This window comes from Callithrix jacchus, chromosome 16 (assembly GCF_049354715.1).
Source record: "Callithrix jacchus isolate 240 chromosome 16, calJac240_pri, whole genome shotgun sequence".
Lineage (NCBI taxonomy): Eukaryota > Metazoa > Chordata > Mammalia > Primates > Cebidae > Callithrix > Callithrix jacchus.
In genome coordinates, this window is record NC_133517.1 from 92920276 (window position 1) to 92942122 (window position 21847).

Consider the following 21847-nt stretch of genomic DNA (forward strand, 5'->3'; position numbering starts at 1 on the left):
CCCCTTCCAGCAACATCTTCCTAACATCTCTGATAGCTAGATTTGTTATATTTGATGTGAGAAAGCTAGTCTTGAAAATCTCTAAGGTTATTTCCACCTCTAAAATTACAGTTACTCTTGCATCCTATGATAACTGATTATTCAAATTGGATTTTATAGAAGAGTACCTATAATTGAGATGGTGAAATTGAGGCACTGAGAGTTTAGAAGGTTTTGCAGAAGTTCCAAATGTGGCTACTATTAAGCTCCACATTGAAACTCGAGCATCTATTTTAAAACAGAATTAAAGTCATAAAAAGAACAGAATTAATTAAAACGACATGCAATTAAAAGTTTATTTATTTTTAAAATTCAATAAAATACAGAGGAACAAGCTTTAAGATTTAAAATTCTTAAATGATCATTATATGTATCCCATCTTTAATTTGTAGATTAAAGCTTGATTTAATAAATATTAGATAATTTGAAGAGTGATTATATTCCTGGAGACTTAACTATGAGGTAATTTTTTAGTAAGTAATATTTAAGAAACACATATCTGCAAAGTAATTATATTCCAGCTAGTCTTCATCACACTATGTAGTTAAATTCTATACGAACACTATAATTTAAAGAGTTTGAGACCAGACTGGGCAACATAGGATCTTTTTTTAGATCTATTTTTTTTTTTAGAGATCCTATCTATTTAAAACCTTTTGAAAATCAGCCGGGCATAGTGGCCTGTGCCTGTAGTTCAGCTATGTGGAAGGCTAAGGTGGGAGGATCACTTGAGCCCAGGAGATCAAGGCTGCAGTGAGCTATTACCATACTATTGCACTCCAGCCTAAATGACAGTGAGACCCTTTCTTAAAATAAAATAAAATAAAATAGTAGCATAAATTCCTATATTAGTGAGATTATATCTGTATAATACTTTATATTCTAATGTGTTTTCACAAATGGCATCAAATTTGACCCTACAAAACACAAAAGGGACCTTCTACCAGGTGGTTTTTACAAGTGAGAAAATAGAGCTAACTGATTAGAATAAGCACTGAAAAATTATTGTAGTTTACAAACAATTCCATACTCATTACATCACTTGATTTTCCAAGTAGCATACTGGGAATCGGAGAAGTATGTTACGATTTCCTTTTCTCAGATGAACTAACTTGATTCAAGGGTCTAGAGTCACACAGTTAGTACATTGTAAAGCAAACCCTGAGGCAAATTTCCAAGAACTATGCTCTTTCTCTTGTATCGTATCATTCTTAATCTGATTAGTCAGTTGAGATTTTGGAAGTATAGAAGAAATAAGATGAGAAAAAGGGAAAGAAAAGTAAATTAAAGGGGAAAGATCTCCCATAATGAAAGGAAAGCTTAGGAAAAGAAATTAGAAATATTCATTTATAAGTACTTCACTTCAACAACAGGTACACTTAAGCTTATGAAATATAAGTGAGGAGAGGAAATATTAAGCACATTCCTTTCTCTTTATTCAAACTACTGCTGTAGTTCAGGTCATCAAATATTTGATGACCAAATTGCCCTAAATAGTCCTATCCCCTCAGTTTCTTCTCTTTCAATTCCATCTTGCTCACTGTAAAGTTACTTTTCATAATACAGATGTGATTGAATATCCATACTGCTCAAATACATGTGATAAATCCCTTGGTATTTTAAAGTGTCCCTGACTCTCTCTCATATTAATTTTGGACACATGGTAATTTATCTAAGTTAGGAGGGAATGATATAATTTGGAAATATCCACCAATTCTACTATAAAATCAATTCCTAGCTAGATATCAAATTTGAAAATTAAGATATGGGTGCTAATATTCTTGCATTGAAACATGTACAAATGTATTAACACATTATGAAATAACTTATGCTGCAATCCAATTCTATTTATTTCCACCCTGGTATTGTTTCTTATGCAAGTCATTTGATTAAGAATAGCATTATGATTACTAATTTCCAAAAATCTGCTAAAGTATATGCAGACATGCATTGCTTAATGAAAGCGCTATGCTCTGAGAAATGCATTATTAGGTGATTTCATCATTGTGCAAAGATCATAGAGTGTACTTACACAAACCTAGATAGGGTAGTCTACTATGTACCTAGGGTATATGCTATAGCCTATTGCTCCTAGGCTACAAATCTGTACAGAATGTTACTGTACTAAATACTGTGGGCAATTAAAACACAAAGATATGTATATATGTATTCAAACATGTCTAAATATAGAAAAGGTACAGGAAAAATATAGCATGATAATCTTATGAGACTATTGTTGTATATGGAGTCTGTTATTGACCAAAACAGCATTATGTAGTGCATTACTATGTGTGTATATATACATATATGTTGAAAAACTGCTTGAGGGTGATCATAATAAGACTTAATTTGACATTAAATATAAAACTAAAATTTTCATATTTTGTGCTGAAAATACAAAATTATAGTGAGACATTACTAAGAAATTATAAATAATAACTAACATTTATATAGTAATTATTATGTGACAAGTAGGGTTCTTATTTTATTTGTTTGTATATTTGCTTGAGAGACAGAGTCACCCTCTGTCACCCAAGCTGGAGTGTGGTGATGCAATTAGAGCTAACTGCAGCCTCAGACTCCTGGGCTCAGTGATCTTCCTGCCTCAAGCTCCCAAGTAGCTGGGACTATAGGTGTGCACCACTACACCTGGCTAATTTTTAAATGGTTTTGTTATTAGTAGAGGCAGGGTCTCATTAGGTTGTCCAGGCTGGTTTCAAACTCCTGCCCTCAAGCAATTCTTCTGCCTCAGCCTCCTAAAGCTCTGGGATTATAGCTGTGAGCCACTGCACCTAGCCTATTATGTGACAAGTAATTTAAGCAATTTAAATATACCAAGTTACTTTAAAAAGTAAATTTATAGCACAACTACACAGCAAATATTATTTAGAATGGAAAGAATTTGCCATTATAATCCTTTCAAGACAGCTAGTACTCTACCACATCTTTCAGCATCCTTTTTCCCCACTTGATTTTCTCCATCCACTTACTTTCTGTGAAGATTTGCATGTGATAATAGCTTGGAATAGTGCCCTCAGGAATATTTACATTTCAGTGTTCTAGAAAGGCTAAAAGCTTTGTATTATGAAAATAAGCCATTAGTTAATAGTGGAATATGAAATACTATGACAGGTAACAGGAAAAACATTTGGGACTGAAAACCAACCCAGAAGAACCTCTCAAAACTTACTTTCTCCTTACAAAATTGACCCTGAATATGTACCAAAATCTTAAGACACTTTATATAAGTTATACATTACAGAATAGTGTTGCCAGCTATGTTTTATTTCTTATCATTGTATTATTTTTTCCCCTTGGGAGCTCCCCAAGGCAAGAAATATGTCTTGTTCATCTTTGCATCCTCAATGGCCATCTAGTACAACACGAAATAGCAGATATTGGTTGAACTTTAGCTAACGTCTAAAATTTTAACTAATGTCTAAAATTCAAACTCTTTTGAATCTTTAGCTAACATGAAAATTAAAAAAAATAGCTGAAGCCCATGCAAAGAAAACACAATCTAGAACAGTGTTGTAGAACACTGTGAAGAGGCATGGTATATCAACACATGAGATTAACAGTCTAGACTAGAGATCTGCTACAATGTGGAATGAAGAAAGGTAGTTATCCTCCAGAATTATCCTCCTTTATTTATAAGGGAAAGTAGTTTTACCAAAAGATTTATAATGTACCTTCCAAATCTAAAAATCTTCGACTCAAAATCAAGGAGCTAAGTCACAGAACACTGATAGATATCTTGGTAAACTACAGGCAAATGGTTCAGGCATTACATAGTAAAGTGGCAGACCTGTATTCAGAAGAAGCCAAGTGAACAGTTTCCCACATTTCCTTCATGTATCCTGTTTCTTCTACCTATCCTCACAGATCTAGATATTTTTTCCTTTCTTCCCTTTTCAGCCAAACTCTTTCAAAGGTGTTTGCACTTGCTGTTTCCATTCTTTTGAATCCACTCTAATCAGTCCTTTAGCCCTTATCACTCCACTGAAACTGCTTTTAATGAAGGTCAACATGCTGACTTCTTACTTGCTAAGTCTGGTGATCATTTCATATTCTTGATAATTCTCTCCTTCAAGTAACTTCTTTTTCCTTTTTGAGACAGAATTTCACTTTTGTTACCCAGGCTGGAGTGCAATGGCGCGATATCGGCTCACCGCAACCTCCGCCTCCTGGGTTCAGGCAATTCTCCTGCCTCAGCCTCCCGAGTAGCTGGGATTACAGGCAGGTACCACCATGCCCAGCTAATTTTTTGTATTTTTAGTAGAGACGGGGTTTCACCATGTTGACCAGAATGGTCTCGATCACTTGACCTCATGATCCACCCGCCTCAGCCTCCGAAATTGCTGGGATTACAGGCGTGAGCCACCGTGCCCGGCCTACTTCAAGTAATTTCTTAACTTGTTCCTCTTCTCCCACTTTCTCCATGTCTGGCTGCTTCATCTTCCCAACTTCAAAATACCAAAGTGGTCCAGCTTATACTCCTTGGATCTCTTCTTTATCTACCTACACGTAACCACTTGCCCTCTTGATAACCAGTCTTACAGTGGTAAATACCTCTTTATAAGGATGAGTCCCAGACTGATAGCCACAGTCCACACCTCTAATATGAAATGCAGACCATATTTAAAATGGCCAATTTGGCATCTTCACTTGGATGTCTAACAGAATCTCTAACTTATCATATCCAAAACTGAGCAGCTGATATTCCCACTCAATCTATCTTCTCAAGTATTTCCCAGTATCAGTTAATAGAAACTCCATTATTTTTCCACTCAGGCTGAAAATGTGAATGTTGTTATTGAATCTTCCTTTCTCTCTTACCTTGTTGGGAAATTTTATTGGCTCTATCTTCAATATCTTTTCAGAATCCAACTGCTTATACGATTGTCACTCTGGTCTAAGCCACTGTCATCTTTTTGCTGGGTTAGTGCAAAACCTTCTAAGAATGCTTCCTGTTTGCAATCTTAATTCTTTAGGCTATTCTCAATGTAGCAATTTAAATAATCTTACTAAAGAAATAATATGTCACTTTAATCAAAACCTACCCATTTTACATTTTTAAAAACCAAAATCCTAACTATGATCTATAAGTCCACATATATGTCACCCTTCTAGCCCCAATTATCTTTCTGACTGCACCTACTAAAACAATATACCTTAACATATCCACAATATGCTTTAATCAATTAAGAAAACAATGTCTTCCCTTAAACTTACTCATGAACTTTATTGTGATATATAAAACAAACTGTAAATAAAAAGCCATTCTCTCAGAAGAAGATAGCAAAAGGACAAACTGAATAACTAAATCTTAATTACAGGTAAATAATCAAAAGATTAAGCCAAGTAAAACCAAGTTAGCATATGTAAAATATGTACAGAGCTCTGAGCTTACAAATTTATTAATTTCTAGATTCAACTCTATCATGTGTTGGATTGATTTACAGAGCAATAGCGATGTTTTTCAGTAGAGAGGATTTCATATAAATGATAAAAAACAAATTTATAAGTGTGTGTATAAAAACAAATATATGGGGGGGGAGCAAAAAGAAAAACAAACAAACAAAAAAAACAAATGTATAACTGAGGTTCCAATGATCCATCACTAGAAAACTTTACATGTGAAACTGCTTTTGCAAAATCAAGACATTAAGAGAAATCTGAGGCAGTAGCTCACACCTGTAATCTCAGCACTTTTGGAGGCCGAGTCAAGATGGGTGGATCATGAAGTCAGGAATTTGAGACCAGCCTGACGAACATGGTGAAACCCATCTTTACTAGAAATACAAAACTTAGCTGGGTGTGGTGGCAGGTGCCTATAATCCCAGCTACTCAGGAGACTGAGGCAGGAGAATTGCTTGAGCTGGGAGGTAGAGGTTGCAGTGAGCTGAGACTGCACCACTGCATTCCAGCCCTGGAAAAGAATACCCTGTCTCAGAAAAAAAAAAAAAAGAGAGAGAGAAAGAGGGAGAAATCTGACATAGTTGATCCCATCTTGCTTCTAACCTCCAATTTTCTTTAGTCATTCCTGCTTGTGGGACAAATTTAATTTATAGTTTAACTTTAAAACAAGGATAAAACAGCCTTTCCTCAAAACAAAACTGCTTTTGTAAAACCAATGAAAGGCCATAAGGTTAGGATTGTGAGATGGGTCTGACTTACGCCTAAATGCAGACTTATATAATAACTAGCCATTGTTCCAGAGGTCACAAGATTTGTAACTTCCCCAATTACTCCTGCAGATTGACTGATTCCACCCAGACCTGTGACTGATGACTAAATCCACATCCTGTTGCCCCTACCCAGAGGCTAACTCAGCATATAAGAACCATTTTCCCTACCCTTATGATTTCCATCTGCAACTAATTAACATTCCCCATTCCCCACTCCATGCCCACCAAACTATCTTTGAAAAACCTTAACCTCTGAGCCTTCAGGGAGACTGATATGAGTGATAAACCCTAGTCATTCTGCCTGCAGTACAGCTGTTTTAGTAAACTGGTTTGTCTGGGCAGGGGGCATGAAGAATGTGTGGGGGTGATTGCACATGCAAGACCACAGGCTATAACAAGAAAGCAGAACAGTCTGAAGGTACAAGATATGAAAGTATTAAGGGACAACTAGAGGTCAAGAAGACAAAAAAAAATAACTATGATAATACTTCCTCAGTTAGTTATATTCTTTAGCCTAGTGACTTCATGTGGAAAGATATACTCTTGACACATTTAAATGCACTTAAATACAAAATGGTATTAAAAGTTCTCAAAGCTTGTTGAATATTTAGGAAGATATATTTATTATCTCAGATCACTGGCATATATTTAAGTATATATCAACATTTCCTTTCATAGTTACTAATCAAAAACCAAGGAGATCCTGAATAGATAACAATGACAAATATGTAAATACACACTGAGGACTCATTTAAATGTTTATTGCCTTATGAACATTATTCATATTTATATGATTTAACTTTATGTATTTTGTTACATTATCTTTTAAATAATATTCTAGCATGTATGTTAATAATTAACAAAACTATATTTTAGTGGTCCACTAATGGGCCAAATTTTATGATATAGAAAGGGATGTTACTTTTTTGATCTAACCATTTTAAAGGCTGATGTTCTAATTCAACATATGTAGTCATAGTTGATTATCAATTACTATAAAACATGCACAGTCCTATTTGGATAGAAATGGGTTGTGGTAGATTACAGAATTAAGTCAGCAATAATTACAGAAAAATCAAATCTAAGTATTAAAATCAATCATCATTTTACTTTCCAGGAAATATTAATTCATGTGTATAGAACTATGGAAATACCTACAAATATTATAAATCCTCATTTAATATTATTGCTAAACTTATGATTAAATTTGTCTCATTTTCTCCTTTAAACTTCTACATTAAAATATTTTTAAATAATTCAATTTTAAAACAATTTCAGGATTAAAAAATATCCATGCTGTGATTTTGTAAATGTATAACATTACCACTAGAATCTTCCTCAGAATCCTATCCCTCAACAAAGTAAATATTACCATTTTAATGCCATTACATTGCAGTAAAATAGAGTTGTACCATAATCATTAAAGGTAAGTATTTTAAAGACTAATTTCATATCCGGAAATAAAAAAGAATATAGACATTTTAAATACTGAATAACTTAAATTGAGACAAATATTTGTGCTTATTTAAAAATACATATTCGAATATATTACAAATGTCAATACGGTGTGTCTAAGATCTAGAAAGGTACCATAAACTTCATTTTAACACTTGCCTTTTTTCCCATTATTAGGTGGGGTTGGTGTTTCTCCCTCATTGTCTTTATAACATTGAAAATAGACAATAGTGATTAATGATTAAGGTCATTAACAACCAAAATAAAAATCAAGCACATCAAAAAAGATGAAATCACACAATAGGGAAACAAATCCATGCATTACACATGACACCCCATAATAATAAGTATAAGAGAAATGTATACATTTCCTATCTCACAGGAAATGTAACAAAAACAAACATAAATGAAAAATTATTTTTATAGTATAGTTATGTTTTTATGCTAATTAAAAAATTGATGCAATTTACTAATTACTTTTGAGAATAAAACACCAGCAACAAACTGGTTCAGCACATGGGCTTCTTTATCTTAATTAATTTAAAATAAATAAAAGTGGTATTAACTATTCTTGAAGTCCCCAAACTAATGCTATCCTAAAAGGTGACTTCAATGTGGAAGACAATTAATGGTGTGAAAGGCTTCAGTGTTTGTATGGACTATATGAGATACAGAGGAATGAACTAATAGAAAAACATTAACTTAGCTCAGCTAAAGTGAAATTCATTCTTATAGAATTCCATTAAAATGTGATTCCTAAATTATTCCAGGAAAATGGAAGACGGATGACATTCCAGAAGTTAAATACTAGCTATTCAGAATGAAAGCAATTCTACATGTCGTGAAATATGCAATTAAACTTGCCTGTTTCCATTATCAGATGTACTTTGATGATATCTGTCACCTTTATGACATTAAAAAGTTACTGATAATGAGCAATTCTAGTAGCTTAATATGTTTTCAGTTGTAAAACTAAAAACTCCACTGAGAGAATGCTTCCATGAAAACATGTCTCATTTACAATATACATAATAGAATTGCTTTCACACCATAGTAAGCAGAGAAAAAAAGGCACAAAAAGTACACTCTATTATTCATAAATAAAAAGCAGTCAGTTAAACACTTGATAAAATTAAAGATATTTTGCATTGTTCAAAGAAAGTTACAATTTTAAAAACTTGACAACTGGATAAGATTAGGATTCAGTTCTGAGTTTCAAATAAAATATACACAAATATACTGATTTACTGCTTATATAGTGTTTTAACTTTTTTGAGATGGACTCTCACTCTGTCACCTAGGCTGGAGTGCAGTGGCATGATCTTGGCTCACTGCAACCTCTGCCTCCTGGGTTCAAGTGATTCCTCTGCTTCAGTCTCCCAAGTAGCTGAGACTACAGGTGCGCACCACCACGCCCAGCTAATTTTTGTATTTTTAGTAGAGGCTGGGTATTGCCATGTTGGCCAGGCCAGAATCTTTAAAGTTTTAAAATCCTTTCAAGAGCATTAAACATTATGATACATAAACATAATAGGGACTTTAAAAACAACAATAAAAGGTATGCATTTCATTTAGAAAGATGGGGAGAAATTATGACTGACAATAAAAGTTAGAGTAATACTGAAGTGGGATTAAGAAGATAAATCTATAGTTAATTGCTTTATTTTAGAAAAAAATTTTAATGAAAAAATGATCATGGTCTATAAACATTTTAATGGAATTTATATTCTGTTCTATGTTTCTTTTCTTTTTTTTTTTTTTAATTGTATTTGGGCTCTGGAGTACATGCACACGTCCTGCATCCTGCAGGATTGTTGCATAGGTACGTACATGCCATGGTGGTATTTCTTTATAATTTGCTTCTACTAGATTCAAAATCCATGGCAGAAGGAGCTAAAGCTTCAACAAACCTTTACTTAGAATAACACATGAAAAAATACAGTTTTCTAGTAGGTACTCATTAAATCTTTTTGAATAAACAAAAAAAGTGCATACAAAGCTGGGTAAAGGTTAGGTGTATATCTTGGTCAAGGGCACTATCTATAATTCTAGTTTGATTTAAACATCAGAGAAAATATTCAGCCAGTTGGGTAAATTAAATATTTTGACACATTGCCTAGACAGCTTAAGTAATACCTGTTCATTAATAAAATTAGGTAATTTATCTTAAAGTTAGTGCTGAAAAACAATCTATTCTTCATTGTACATTTATAAATTTGGAGCCTAAGGTCTTATGTAAAATTGAAAGGTCATACTTGAAAACATTCACTTATTTATTTTAGGTACACAGACCTGCCTTGACCTCTTGTCCCTGCTTTTCTCCCCCCTGCTCTTCCACATGCTCAGTTTCTTCATTAACTTCTGCTCTTGCACAAACAAGAGTAAAGGGAAATATTAAGACCAAATACGTTACTCTTCAATGAAACTAAACAAATAAAAGTTTCTAAATTATTCATAATGATAAGGAGACAATATTTATTTATTTATTTAGAAACAAAGTCTCTGTTGCCCAGGCTAGATTGCAGTGGAACAGTCCCGGCTCACTGCAACCTGCAACTCCTGGTCTCAAGTGTTCCTCCCACCTCAGCCTCCAGAGTAGCTGGGACTATGGGTGTGCACCACCATGCCTGGCTAATTTTGTATTTTTTGTAGAGATGAGGTTTCACCATGATGCCTAGCCTGGTCTTGAACTCCTGAGCTCAAGAGATCCACCCACCTCAGCCTCCCAAAGTAACAGGATTACAGGTGTGTGCCAGGTAAGCCACTGAACCTAGCCCAATAAATTACTTTTAATAAGTTTTTGACATGCTATAGAAAAGTTAATAAATTTACTGGTTAATTCTCACATTGCTTTTATGATGACTTTGATTTGTAAAAGAGAAATGTGACTTTTAAAATATCTGTAATATGTAGATAACTGGGTAAAGTAGGCAAAATAACTATAAACTTGGTTTATTATTAAAATATAATGTTATATAACTTTTCTTCTAGAAAAACAGAAAACAACATTATAAATGTTCTTTTTACAAAATGGCAGTACATAAAAGTTAGAGAAAAATAAGATAATGCCTTATAGTTGTTTAGTACATTGTACTTTCTATATTGTTCTTATTTTATTTCTCTGGTTCTAAGCAAAGAGAAATGGCTAAATATATAACAGACTAAAATATAAAATAATCAAAATCATAAAGAGTTAAATCATGACTTGCTCATATTTTGGCTATTGGAAAGAATTTGAAAATAAATATTTCAAAACTTTAATTCTAAAATAATGCCATTAAATTACAACTTCTCACAATTAACTTTTCAGGAGGTAATCCAAACATAATTTGATCTAGACCATCTAATTTGATCTAGACCATCTACTGATAGTCTATTTTGTGTTACTAAAGATTAACTGAACTTGAAGATTTGTAAAAGAGATATTCTATATCTCCTTTAAAACTAAAAAATCACATAATCTACCAAAGTTTTGATATCAACATTTATGAAAACACTTTAAAAAATCATCCATACTTTTATGCAAAACAAAAGGAAAAAACAAAACCCTTTTATTTCATACTAAAAAGGATAAGGGAGGTTTTGGCTCCTTTTTTATGAAATTAAAAAAATGGAAAACTCACATTTGGGGGCTTTAAAGGAAAATTGTGGTTTTAATTAATTTTACAGAGGAAAAAACAATGAAAAGAGAATCTTTGTTGAGAAGCCCATCAGAAACTTCAACAACCCCGACTTTTGGTATTAACAACAGGCTCTGTTTCCTGGTATATTTATTATTACAAAAATAGAGCTACTTATATTTCAATAGACCATTGCTACAAAAGACATTAAAAATTCAATTAAAAAATATGCATAAACTATGGTTTCTGACTTTGTATGCCAATAAATGATGTTGAAACTCTATCTTTAAGAATATTGAAGAGACAAAAAGTTCCATAAATACTATTAAACTTTCCTAAGGAAAAGTAATTTAAAATTATATGCCTGCAATCTTAGGCAAATAATTAAGAGCTATACAAATGCTGTGAATGCTTTTTATCAGGCAGTGTAACAGATCATCAGTCACAATAGCATTGGATTGTTCAAAATTATGGTACTTATAAATAAAAAAGAGCCACAAAACAGAAGTTGACCATCATCCAGTTAATAAGAACACGACTTATATCAACAAATTATATAAGACTATAAAAGTATTGCTGCTCAAATGCAGCACACTTACAAATTTGTAACAAATAGGTTACAGAAATATGAATTTTAATATAAACATATATAAAATGACAAGATTATTTTAGTGATACTTTGTATACTATTTGAGATAGCTTTTCCCTTTTTAAATAAATATTTCATGCATTCATTCAACAAAGATTTATTGAGGGTCTATAATGTGCCAGGCAGTATTCTATGTGCTGGAGATTCATCAGTAATCAATCCAAAGTTTTTGTAGACACAAAGTTAATTTCAGATTTCCATAATTGGTAGAGGATTTTGTATTCATCTAGCAAATGTATGACACTCCATATATCACCATTCAATATTTTCTTCTGAGTCACAGTGTTCGATGATAAAACTATATTATATTTAATTCTGACATACTGTAAGGAGTCTCACTACAACATGAAAAATGATGTTGAAAACACAAACAACAATCACTATCTAATTCAAAAACTTTCTTTTCTAGAAAGCCAAATTTAATAATTAAAAATATCATCATAAATACAAAATGAAAGATATGATGATAAATATAACTACACTATGTGTACATCCTCAATGATGTAAACGCAGACTGCAATTGACATCTTTGATTAAAGTCTCACTCCAAATCTAGTATTCTGGTTGCAAGGTACACAAAAATTTTATGAAAGAGAACATTTTATCTAATCATTTAAAAGAAGTTAAACTCTGCATTCTTACTTGATGAATCAAAGAAATTTAACTCGTTGGTATAATTTCCAAGTTAAAAAAAAGTTGAATACTTTGTCGGATATCATAAAACAAAATAATTTTACTGTATATGTCTATACAATGAAGGGACATCAATTGCAGTTGGGTTTATTTTTGCTTACTAGCCCCCCAAAAGGCTGTTAGCATAAAACAAACCCTCCTTTATGTACAGACCTTCATAAGGTTCTATCTCCTTGACTCCATTGTCTAGGGAAAACAAAATAAAAACAAAAACAAAAAACAAAACAAAAAAGGGAACCAAAGCACAGGGTTAAAAACAACAGAAATTTCCAAAGGTACAGAATGTATTATCTACTAGAGAAAAGTTAAATGATTTAAATATATATGTATATTTGCAAAGCACATCCAATTACCAAATAAAGGGATCATTTTAAAAATGATCTTAAAAATCATTATATTCAGTTATCTATGCTTTAAGAGGTTCTTTATCCCAAAATTTATAGATGTTTGGGAAGTATGTTCATGTGTGTGTCATCAAATAGTGCTTCTTATACAAAAATGTAAAATTAATAAAAACATCAGTACAACATGCATCTTTCATTGTATATTTGTGATTACCTTTTTCTTGTTCTCCAGTTTTGAGAAGGATCACCATTGTTGTGCATCAGCTAACCAGTCCTTTGCAGTGTGTGAAAATTGATTTCGCTAGTTACTAATAAACTTTATATAACTATCAACAATTACATAAACTTAGTTGTAGCAAAGAAATATTATCCAATTGCTTATTTAAGAGTATTATGTTTACTTTTTAAGATGCATTTATTTAAATTTTAAAATGTGCAAGAGCAATAAAGATACCTTATTTTACCTGGAACTATTACAAATTTTTATCCAAAAATCATAATATTTATAAATATAACTATTATCAAATACAGACAAGGCATACAATTAACAAAAGAAGAAAACTAACACAAAGGTAGTAAGAAAATCTTGATTCACCTTAGCTTCCATGTGTATTTCCTAAATGACATAATTAGAAATAAAACTTACTTCTCTCCAATGTTCCCTTTGGTGGAAGCTGTGGAAGCTGTCGGCCCCTTCGTCCTGCCAATGGAGTACTTGATGGGCTTGTCTGGACAGACCCAGTACGAGGATGAGACCTAAAGACACACCATCAATATTCATTTTCAGTACAATGAGTTATATATTTTTAATAACGACATTTGGTTCATATGATAGCTGTATAAGTACAATTTAAAAAGAAGTTTAGCTGCAGATTAAAAGGTTAGGAAAACTGGACAAAATACGGACATTTGAATGACTAAATAGCAAAAGATGTTTATTTTTGGTGTAATATGCATACATACACATACATGCACACAAAACCCTATAGTAAAATCCATGGAATTATTAATGTAAATTAGTATTCTCTCCATATGAAAGCAAGAAGAGAATTTTGCAGCTCAAGGAAGAAAAGGTACTACTTTTCTTTCTCCCAGATTTCAAACTTTTAACACTAACCTTTCTCCCTTGATCCAGAGATTTTTACTCAGGCTTATATTAAATATCTCTTCATTAGAAAACATCTCATGAAAGTACAAATAAAACTGAACAATTCAAGATTCAACTAAACAAAATACTGGTTAATACATGATATTAGTATTGATAGAAAGAAACTAAAAAATCTAGTTTTACTTATAATCATTATGATGATTTGAAAAGTAATGTGTAATGGACACAGATAGTTTCTCATTCTGTAGGAGAAGAATGACAGTTAATGAGGGAATTTACCCATGACTCCTGATTAATGAGAAATCACAAAACAAATGCAGTCAGGACAGTCAATAAACAGATTACAATGGTAGCCACACACTATTATATCCACTGAATATAATTAGTGTGTTTACATTGACAAGGTTAGTATCGACTGTTACTAGTGATCAGCCAAAGATGACAGAAGAGACCAGTTAGCTGCTGGGAAAATAAAATGGTGTGCTAATGGAGCAAAGGGGAAGTTAGTCTGATTGATTTATCTTTCACCTCGATAAGGCAGGTGAAGGAGGGGCAGATCTTCCAGTCATTAATGAAGGCATCGACCTCATGAGGTTTGTATCAGGACGTTCAGTGGATCTGGAGCGGGTGGTGGTCCGCTCAAGGAGAGGCTGTTGTTCTGTTGATCTGGATCTGTGATATGGCTGTCTATCTGCTGCTTCACAATCCCTGAAATGTTAGTCAAAAAGCAGCTCAGTTGATCTTTAGTGCCCTTCTGCTATTTGGTTATGATGCATCAAACTGACTTTGAAAAAGGTAATTGTTTAAAATTTTGGAGTATGTAAATTTTTTCTTTTCCCCAACATATTCTGAGCAATTTCAAACTAAAGAATTTCTAAAAAAACCAAAATCTGCCTTTCAAAGCAATTCTCAGTGAAGATAACAGTTGCTCAGTTATAATAAACAACAAACAAAACTGCCTGCTTTCTAAAATGAATTCCCTAAATGGAATATGTGAAATATGTGAATTATTCTATTTTAAAAGAATTCAATGACTTTCCTAACATTTTCAAGAGTGAAGAAAACCATATAAGCATTAATTCTGTAGCACCTGAAGCTGTTCATTACTATACCAACTAAGATATAAAAAGGCTTTCAGAAAACACTATATATCTGAACATTTAAACAGAGGAATCAAGATGAAGTTATAAGAAAATAGGGTGACTTTGAAGTCTGTAGCCATATTTAAACCTTAATCTACAAGAAAAATCACTCTGTAGAGAACTGGTTAATTGGCTGTCGATCTCGGCGCACATTAGTTATGCCAACTGATTCAATTCAGAATGGGTACTGATTGAAATAATTTTGGAACGACATGATCTCTTTGACCACAAATAAATCTAACACCAAAACTTAATCCTTGTTGAAGGAAGTATCCTTAAATTTGAGCAACCTCTCATTGTTGACCTTTCTATCCTTGGAACCTAGCATAAGACTTTTACGTCTAACATGATCAATAAATGTTTTCTAACACCAGCCCTACAATTTGGGAGACAACTTTAAAAGCACTAGCTTTGGCTCCAGAATTCAAAAGTAAAACATATGCAAAATCATATTTCAAATAAAGCTATTACCTCGCCATCCTGTTGTAACCACAAAAATGGAAATGCTTATATACTATAGACAGTCAAGAGAGCATTAGTCTCCCTCAAAACTAATGTTTCAATGACATCCACTTTACCTATAAGTTATCTCGACCTTATTTTAGATCATGAAAAATGCAAGCAATTAAAGAAAAATAAGGAGAAAAAAGGACATAATTTCCCAAATGTCATGAATTATATGGCAAAAAATTTTGTACTAGTTGACATTAGATTAGGTGACTTTAGAAAGTGAACATTGGCTTTGTTGTACACCATATCTTGTGAGTATTTTACATTTTAAAGTCTAGGGTAACATAGAAGTCAGAGCATTTCTAAATACTTTTAAGCCCATATACTATCATGTGATTGACTTTCTAAGATAAGTTTAGTATTTTCATATAAGTCCATCCAGAACGTGTCAAAATAACTGACATTAAATGTAAATACATATAAAATATTTAATTAGTGCAAATATCATAGTTGTCTTTTCGTTTCTGAAAAGCTATTTTAAAGGAACGCTTTTCTTTAGAAATAAGTGTGTTCAGTAGTTTGCTGCATGTCTTTAGTCTAACATCCTTATATATCTTCATCACAATAAACAAAAACAAAAAATAAACATCACAAAAAACAAAATAAAAAGAATCTCTATATATATTATTACCTAAATTGTGGAAAACCCATTTTTAAGAGTACTGTCTTTACATTTATTTTAAAAAGTTCTTATTTTACATTAATAATAAACATGTTATTACATAACAAAACTTTGGGAAATAGCTACAATTACCCCTAACAGAAAGTTAGACTAATACTTCATTTATTCATCTACAATTTCGTTTATTCTGATTCCATCAAGAAATGTTTCCAGGTGGAAAGTAAAGTAAATGTTAGGATATGCAGTTTCACTTTTTTGTGAAGAATTATTTTTAATAACTGAAAAATATGATTATGAGTGAAATCTAGAGAGTTATTTTAAATGTGGTGCTATGTCCTATGTCCTCAAAAGGAAACCATTATGTGTAAAACAGAGGTCACTCCTTAGGAAGTAGCCCTTACAAAAAAATCTCTTTATAAAAAAGTTGTTTGAAAATTAACCCATCTTTTACATTTTATTTATATATTTCCTCTCCATAATACAAAGTATATATTAAATAAATGCCATAGTGTGAAATGAAAATAGCTTAAGAAATGAAAAATGAAAAGAACCACAGTAGAAGGTAGAAATTTCCCCAAATTTCCCAATACAGTTAAGGGAAACAGAAGGCTACTGCATTTGAAACTTGGATAGCACATAGAGAAGGCTGACACAGGCTTCTGCCCCCACAATTGGATAAAAATAGGTCTGACTATTAGACACAATGTTGTTCCTATAAAAATTTAAAGTAGCAGTGCCTAAATTACCCAGTTTTATGTCAGGTACCTTAAAGGGATTGAGATATAACACTCACAAACTCGCACCAAAATTCTGAATTAGTTTTAATTTTAAGATAATTTATAAATAATTAATTTTGAATAGCAGCAGCTGAAAAGTGGGAAATAAACATTTGCAGGGTTTAAAATATTTGAGGGCCTACTTGGGGTTCTTAACTTGAAGTCTATTTCAATATAAGCCGTTTCCTCTGTACCTTATGTTATGCATATAAAATATTATTCAAAGAAGAGTGGCCATGGTTTTATCAGATTAGCAAAGGGTAAGCCACTGAAAGAGTGAGGGCCCCCTCACCTGTAAGTTTAAATCTTTCTTAGGTAAATAATTCCATTGTCTTTCAAACGTGATTTAATGTCTATCATTGTTACATCTTTTTGAATAGCTTATATTTTCTAATCTATATTTATAGTTCATTTTCTTTGTACTTGAATGGATCTAGGCTACTGTCCAGCATTAGCTAGTAGCTGCTATTCTAAACTGCATGCATTCACAAAGGATACTGTGTATCAGCCCCTCCACTAATTTGTTGACTGACATGCTATTGTCATGCTATTGTTAACAACCCAGCCTTAAAAACAAATTATTAGCATATGCAGATTTTGAGATGAGGATGAACTGACAATAGGCCACAATAATAAAGAAAACAATCTGGAAGGCCTTCATTTTAAATAGCGATGTTTATGCATAATGAAAACTAAAACTGAAAGAGAATTATTTAGTATTTATTTTCAGTCATTTCTAAGGGAAAAAGAATTTTATAATTATCCAATGAAGTTGTCAGTTTTGAATCATTTTTTGGGTCAATATAAATATTTTTAAAAATTTCCAAGTATTTGATGCAACTTCCTACTATTTTATCAGTTTTGTTATGTACCTTAGGTTTCCTAATTCAATGAAAGGACAAAGAATTTGTATGAAAGGTACTATGGAAGAAGAGATCAGTGGGCACTCTTGTCTATAGCCCAGTGTTATTGCCATCCATCCATCCATCCATCCATCCATCCATCCATCCATCCATATCTTTCACAGTGATACAATTCCAGATAAAGTAAGCTCAATGTAGGGTATCTCTATAGGTATGATAAATACGAAGAATACTAAAACTCAGAAATCAATGAAAATTTTCCCCATATGTAACCCAGAACCTAGTCTGTATTAAATCAGACTTATTTAGTGTTTATATTGTAAAAATGTCATAAGTAAACACAACAGGTTTTCTTGAAAAGTAAACTTGTAAAAAATAAAGCTACTTAGGAATTATTCTTTTACTTTATAAAGCTCACATCTTAAATTTTAAAAAATTGAATATCTCTCTAAAGGACAAGTATAGTCTCAGGTTTGGGTCAAGCAATGACTTCTCTATATCCATACTGTATAGAATAAGCTGATTAACAGCAGAAGTGCCAGGCACAGTGGCTCATGTCTGTAATCCCAGCACTTTGGGAGGCTAAAGCAGACAGATTGCTTGATCTTAGGCATTTGAGACCAGCCTGGCAATATGGTGAAACCTGTGTCTATTAAAAAAGTAGTGGGTGTGGTGGCATGATCCTACAGTCCTAGTTGTTTGGGAGGTTAAAGTGAAAGGATCGCTTGAGCCTAAGAGGTCGAGGCTGCAGTGAGCTATAAACATACCATTGCACTCCAGTCTGGATGACAGAGTAATACCCTGTCTCAAAAAAGGTTAAAAAAAAAACAGCAGAAACATACCTTTGTTCAAATATCTTGAATGTCTAGAGATTTTCTGGGCATTAACTGCATAACTGAAGTATAAATACATAATAAAATATACTAGGAAACATTAAAAATAAAACATTTTAGGGCAATTAATATAGTGTATATACATATTTGTATAATATAACAAATAATTATATGACAACTTAAAAATTATAATTTTCATGTTCATCACTAATGTGCAAGATTAACTTTTTAAAAACTCTAGTTTATTATTTCAGCATTGTTTCTAATGTTAAGAGGAGTGCAAGATACAAAATTTTTGCCATAGAAATCATGGTAAATAAGCAAATAGGTATTGCTCACAAATAGGAATATTATATTATTTTGGAGAAAGATTAATTCATCCTTGGGCATAATAGCATTATTCTACAAAATATTTCTGTTGATTTAGATGTAAAGACTATATTAAAAGTAAATAAGCTTATTCAAAAATAACAACAATATTTAGAGTCAGCTAAGTTAATAACAATCTAAAATGTGAAAAGGTGTTATATATATATTGATGAGACAAAGAAAGACATCATTCATCTAGAAAAAAATTACTGTTACTCACTAGCCTATTATTTTATTATCAAAAAGAGAAGAATTCTCCCATCTACAGAGGTATTTAAAAAACATATTCATTGAAAATTGCACAAAGAAATGATCAAGTGTCCCAATTTCCTCAAGAAAATTAGGGACAAATACAATACTGAAAAATAACATACACTGTATTAATAAACACACACACAAAACATATAAGATGTAAATATCTTGAAGATATTTTGAGTATTGTATTGAATGTTTATAATTTTAATTGTCAATTTTTGTTTTAAAAAAAACAAAAAACCCCACAAATATGCAGGATTATTTACCCAGCATAATTAATACAGAACAAATTCATACATTTTTAAAATATAAATTTTAAGAATAGTGAGAGATAATTTGACATGATGCCTGTAAAATTCTTATTTTTATGAAATAGGTAGTTCCCATTTTCAGTGAATGTTCGAGTTTAATAATGATTTGTCAATTGCAAGAAATTAGTTATTCCACCAAGGTATTGGACCTACATTATTACTTCCCAGATTCCATAAAATAGCACGCATTTTAAAAAGTTTATCTCTACACGACAGAATAATGAATTGCTATTGTATTATATCTGTATATCTGATGAGGTACGGCTCTCAAACTAGCCTACAGATTCAACAGTTTCACTGATCAATTTTGAACAATTCACCAGCGTTCTTTTTGTTTTGCTGTTTTTACGTGGATAGTAAAATGGGTATTAAATTTTACTATCCACGTAAAAACAGCAAAACAAAATTCCTCATATGCACTGTAGCCTTCTGCCAGTAGCTACTTTATAATACCAGTCCAAATCTCATACTCAGTTGTAGCAGTCTCAATATTGCTTAATGCTTCCCATCCCCCAACTAACGGAAAAAAAGTTGTGCTCATTTTCAAGCATAAATGCTATCTGCCTCAGTTATTACTGATGATAAGGATGTGAACATTCAATAAAATAATTATTAGAAAACAAAAAACCAAGATAAATAATACCTACTGTCAAGAACAAAGCCACCAACGGAGGCAGACTCAGAGATGTTATAGATGTTGAAACTATCAAATGGGGAGTTTGAAACAAGTCTGCTTGATATGTTATAGACTGTAATAAAAAAGATGAACAACATGCATAAACAGATGAGAAAATTACAGCAAACAGATAGATGATGGAAGATAAAATAGAGTCAAATGGAAATACCAGAAATAACAGAAAGTAGATATGATAAAAAGTTAGTTAAAAAATTAGATCAGAGTCAGTTTATGACAATTTTTAATGCCGAGTTAAAAAGTTTAAACACAGCTTAATTTTCAATGAGAATAATAAAAAAACTTCTGAACGACGGTAATTTCCAAGTAATAAGAAGAATAATTCAGCAGCAGCACAGAGAATGAGCTAGATTAGGAAAAGGCTCTGTGTTTTAGTAATGAGGGTATAAATTGAGAAGAAGGTATGAATGACAAACATTACAAATCGCAGTTTACAAAATGTATAAAATGTAGAGAACATACGTAATGTACAGAAGCATACAAACAATGTTGGTGATAGAATCTCAAGAGCTACATAATCCAAACCCTTACACTTTAGAAATGAGCAAACTAAGGCTTATAGAAATTTGGAGGAATTCCCATAATTTCATATTTTCTGGGCTGGAATTGAACTGGGTTTTCTTTATTGTAAGTCTGTTAATTTCACTGAACTGTGTTTTCTTGATAGTAGAGGTGTTTTTTTTTCTCTCAATAATGTTTGACAAATCACCATATGAATTAAATATAAAAATTTTAGAAAACCTTTTAAATGTGTAGCCTCAGAAATGAAATGATGATCTATATTAACAGAAATCAAATAATTCTTTGGGCCAAAGTTAGGAAATTTGGGTTTGGACTTAAATTTTTGAGGTATAAAAAAATGTTCTTGTTCAGATGTCAATAAGACAGAAAAATCTGGCCTTCAAAGGAGGAATGCGTATTAGAGATACATTCATTATTTCGATACATATTTATTGAATTCAAATTATATGCGAGGCATCATACTGAATACCAGAAGTTTTGTTCAAAGTCATAGGTACAAAATAATATAAGAAAACATATGGTGCAAAAGATGAGGATTTGAGAAACAGGAATGATGTGAAGGAGATAAATGAGCAGCAAAGGGGCAGAATGAGAACCAGGATAATATTGCATTAGAGAAGCTAAATAAACAACAACAAAGAAAAGATGAGTAATAATGGCACATATGAGCCAGGAGTAGTGGCTCACGTCTGTAATCCCAGCACTTTGGGTAGATCATCTAAGGTCAGGAGTTTGAGATCAGCCTGGCTAAAATGCGAAATCCCCATTTCTACTAAAAATACAAAAATTAGTCAGGCATGGTGGCAGGTGCCTGTAATCCCAGCTACTTGTGAGGCTGAGGCAGGAGGCAG

The 21847-nt window shown here is 32.2% G+C and overlaps 1 protein-coding gene across 48 annotated transcripts in view; it reads right to left on the minus strand.

Annotated features, from left to right (window-relative positions):
* The window catches only part of RIMS2 (regulating synaptic membrane exocytosis 2), a 724815-nt gene that overhangs the window by 220305 nt on the left and 482663 nt on the right, over positions 1-21847 (minus strand). For 40 of the 48 annotated variants that reach the window (XM_035276348.3, XM_078353393.1, XM_035276356.3 and 37 more), the window contains 2 exons: positions 14628-14807; positions 13638-13747 (listed from right to left, as the gene is read on the minus strand). In XM_035276348.3, coding sequence (XP_035132239.1) covers positions 13638-13747; positions 14628-14807 — 290 coding nt within the window. Of the gene's footprint in view, positions 1-12800; positions 12834-13637; positions 13748-14627; positions 14808-21847 lie in introns of all 48 variants that reach the window. The other 8 variants (XM_078353414.1, XM_078353401.1, XM_078353412.1 and 5 more) reach the window with 2 other exon arrangements.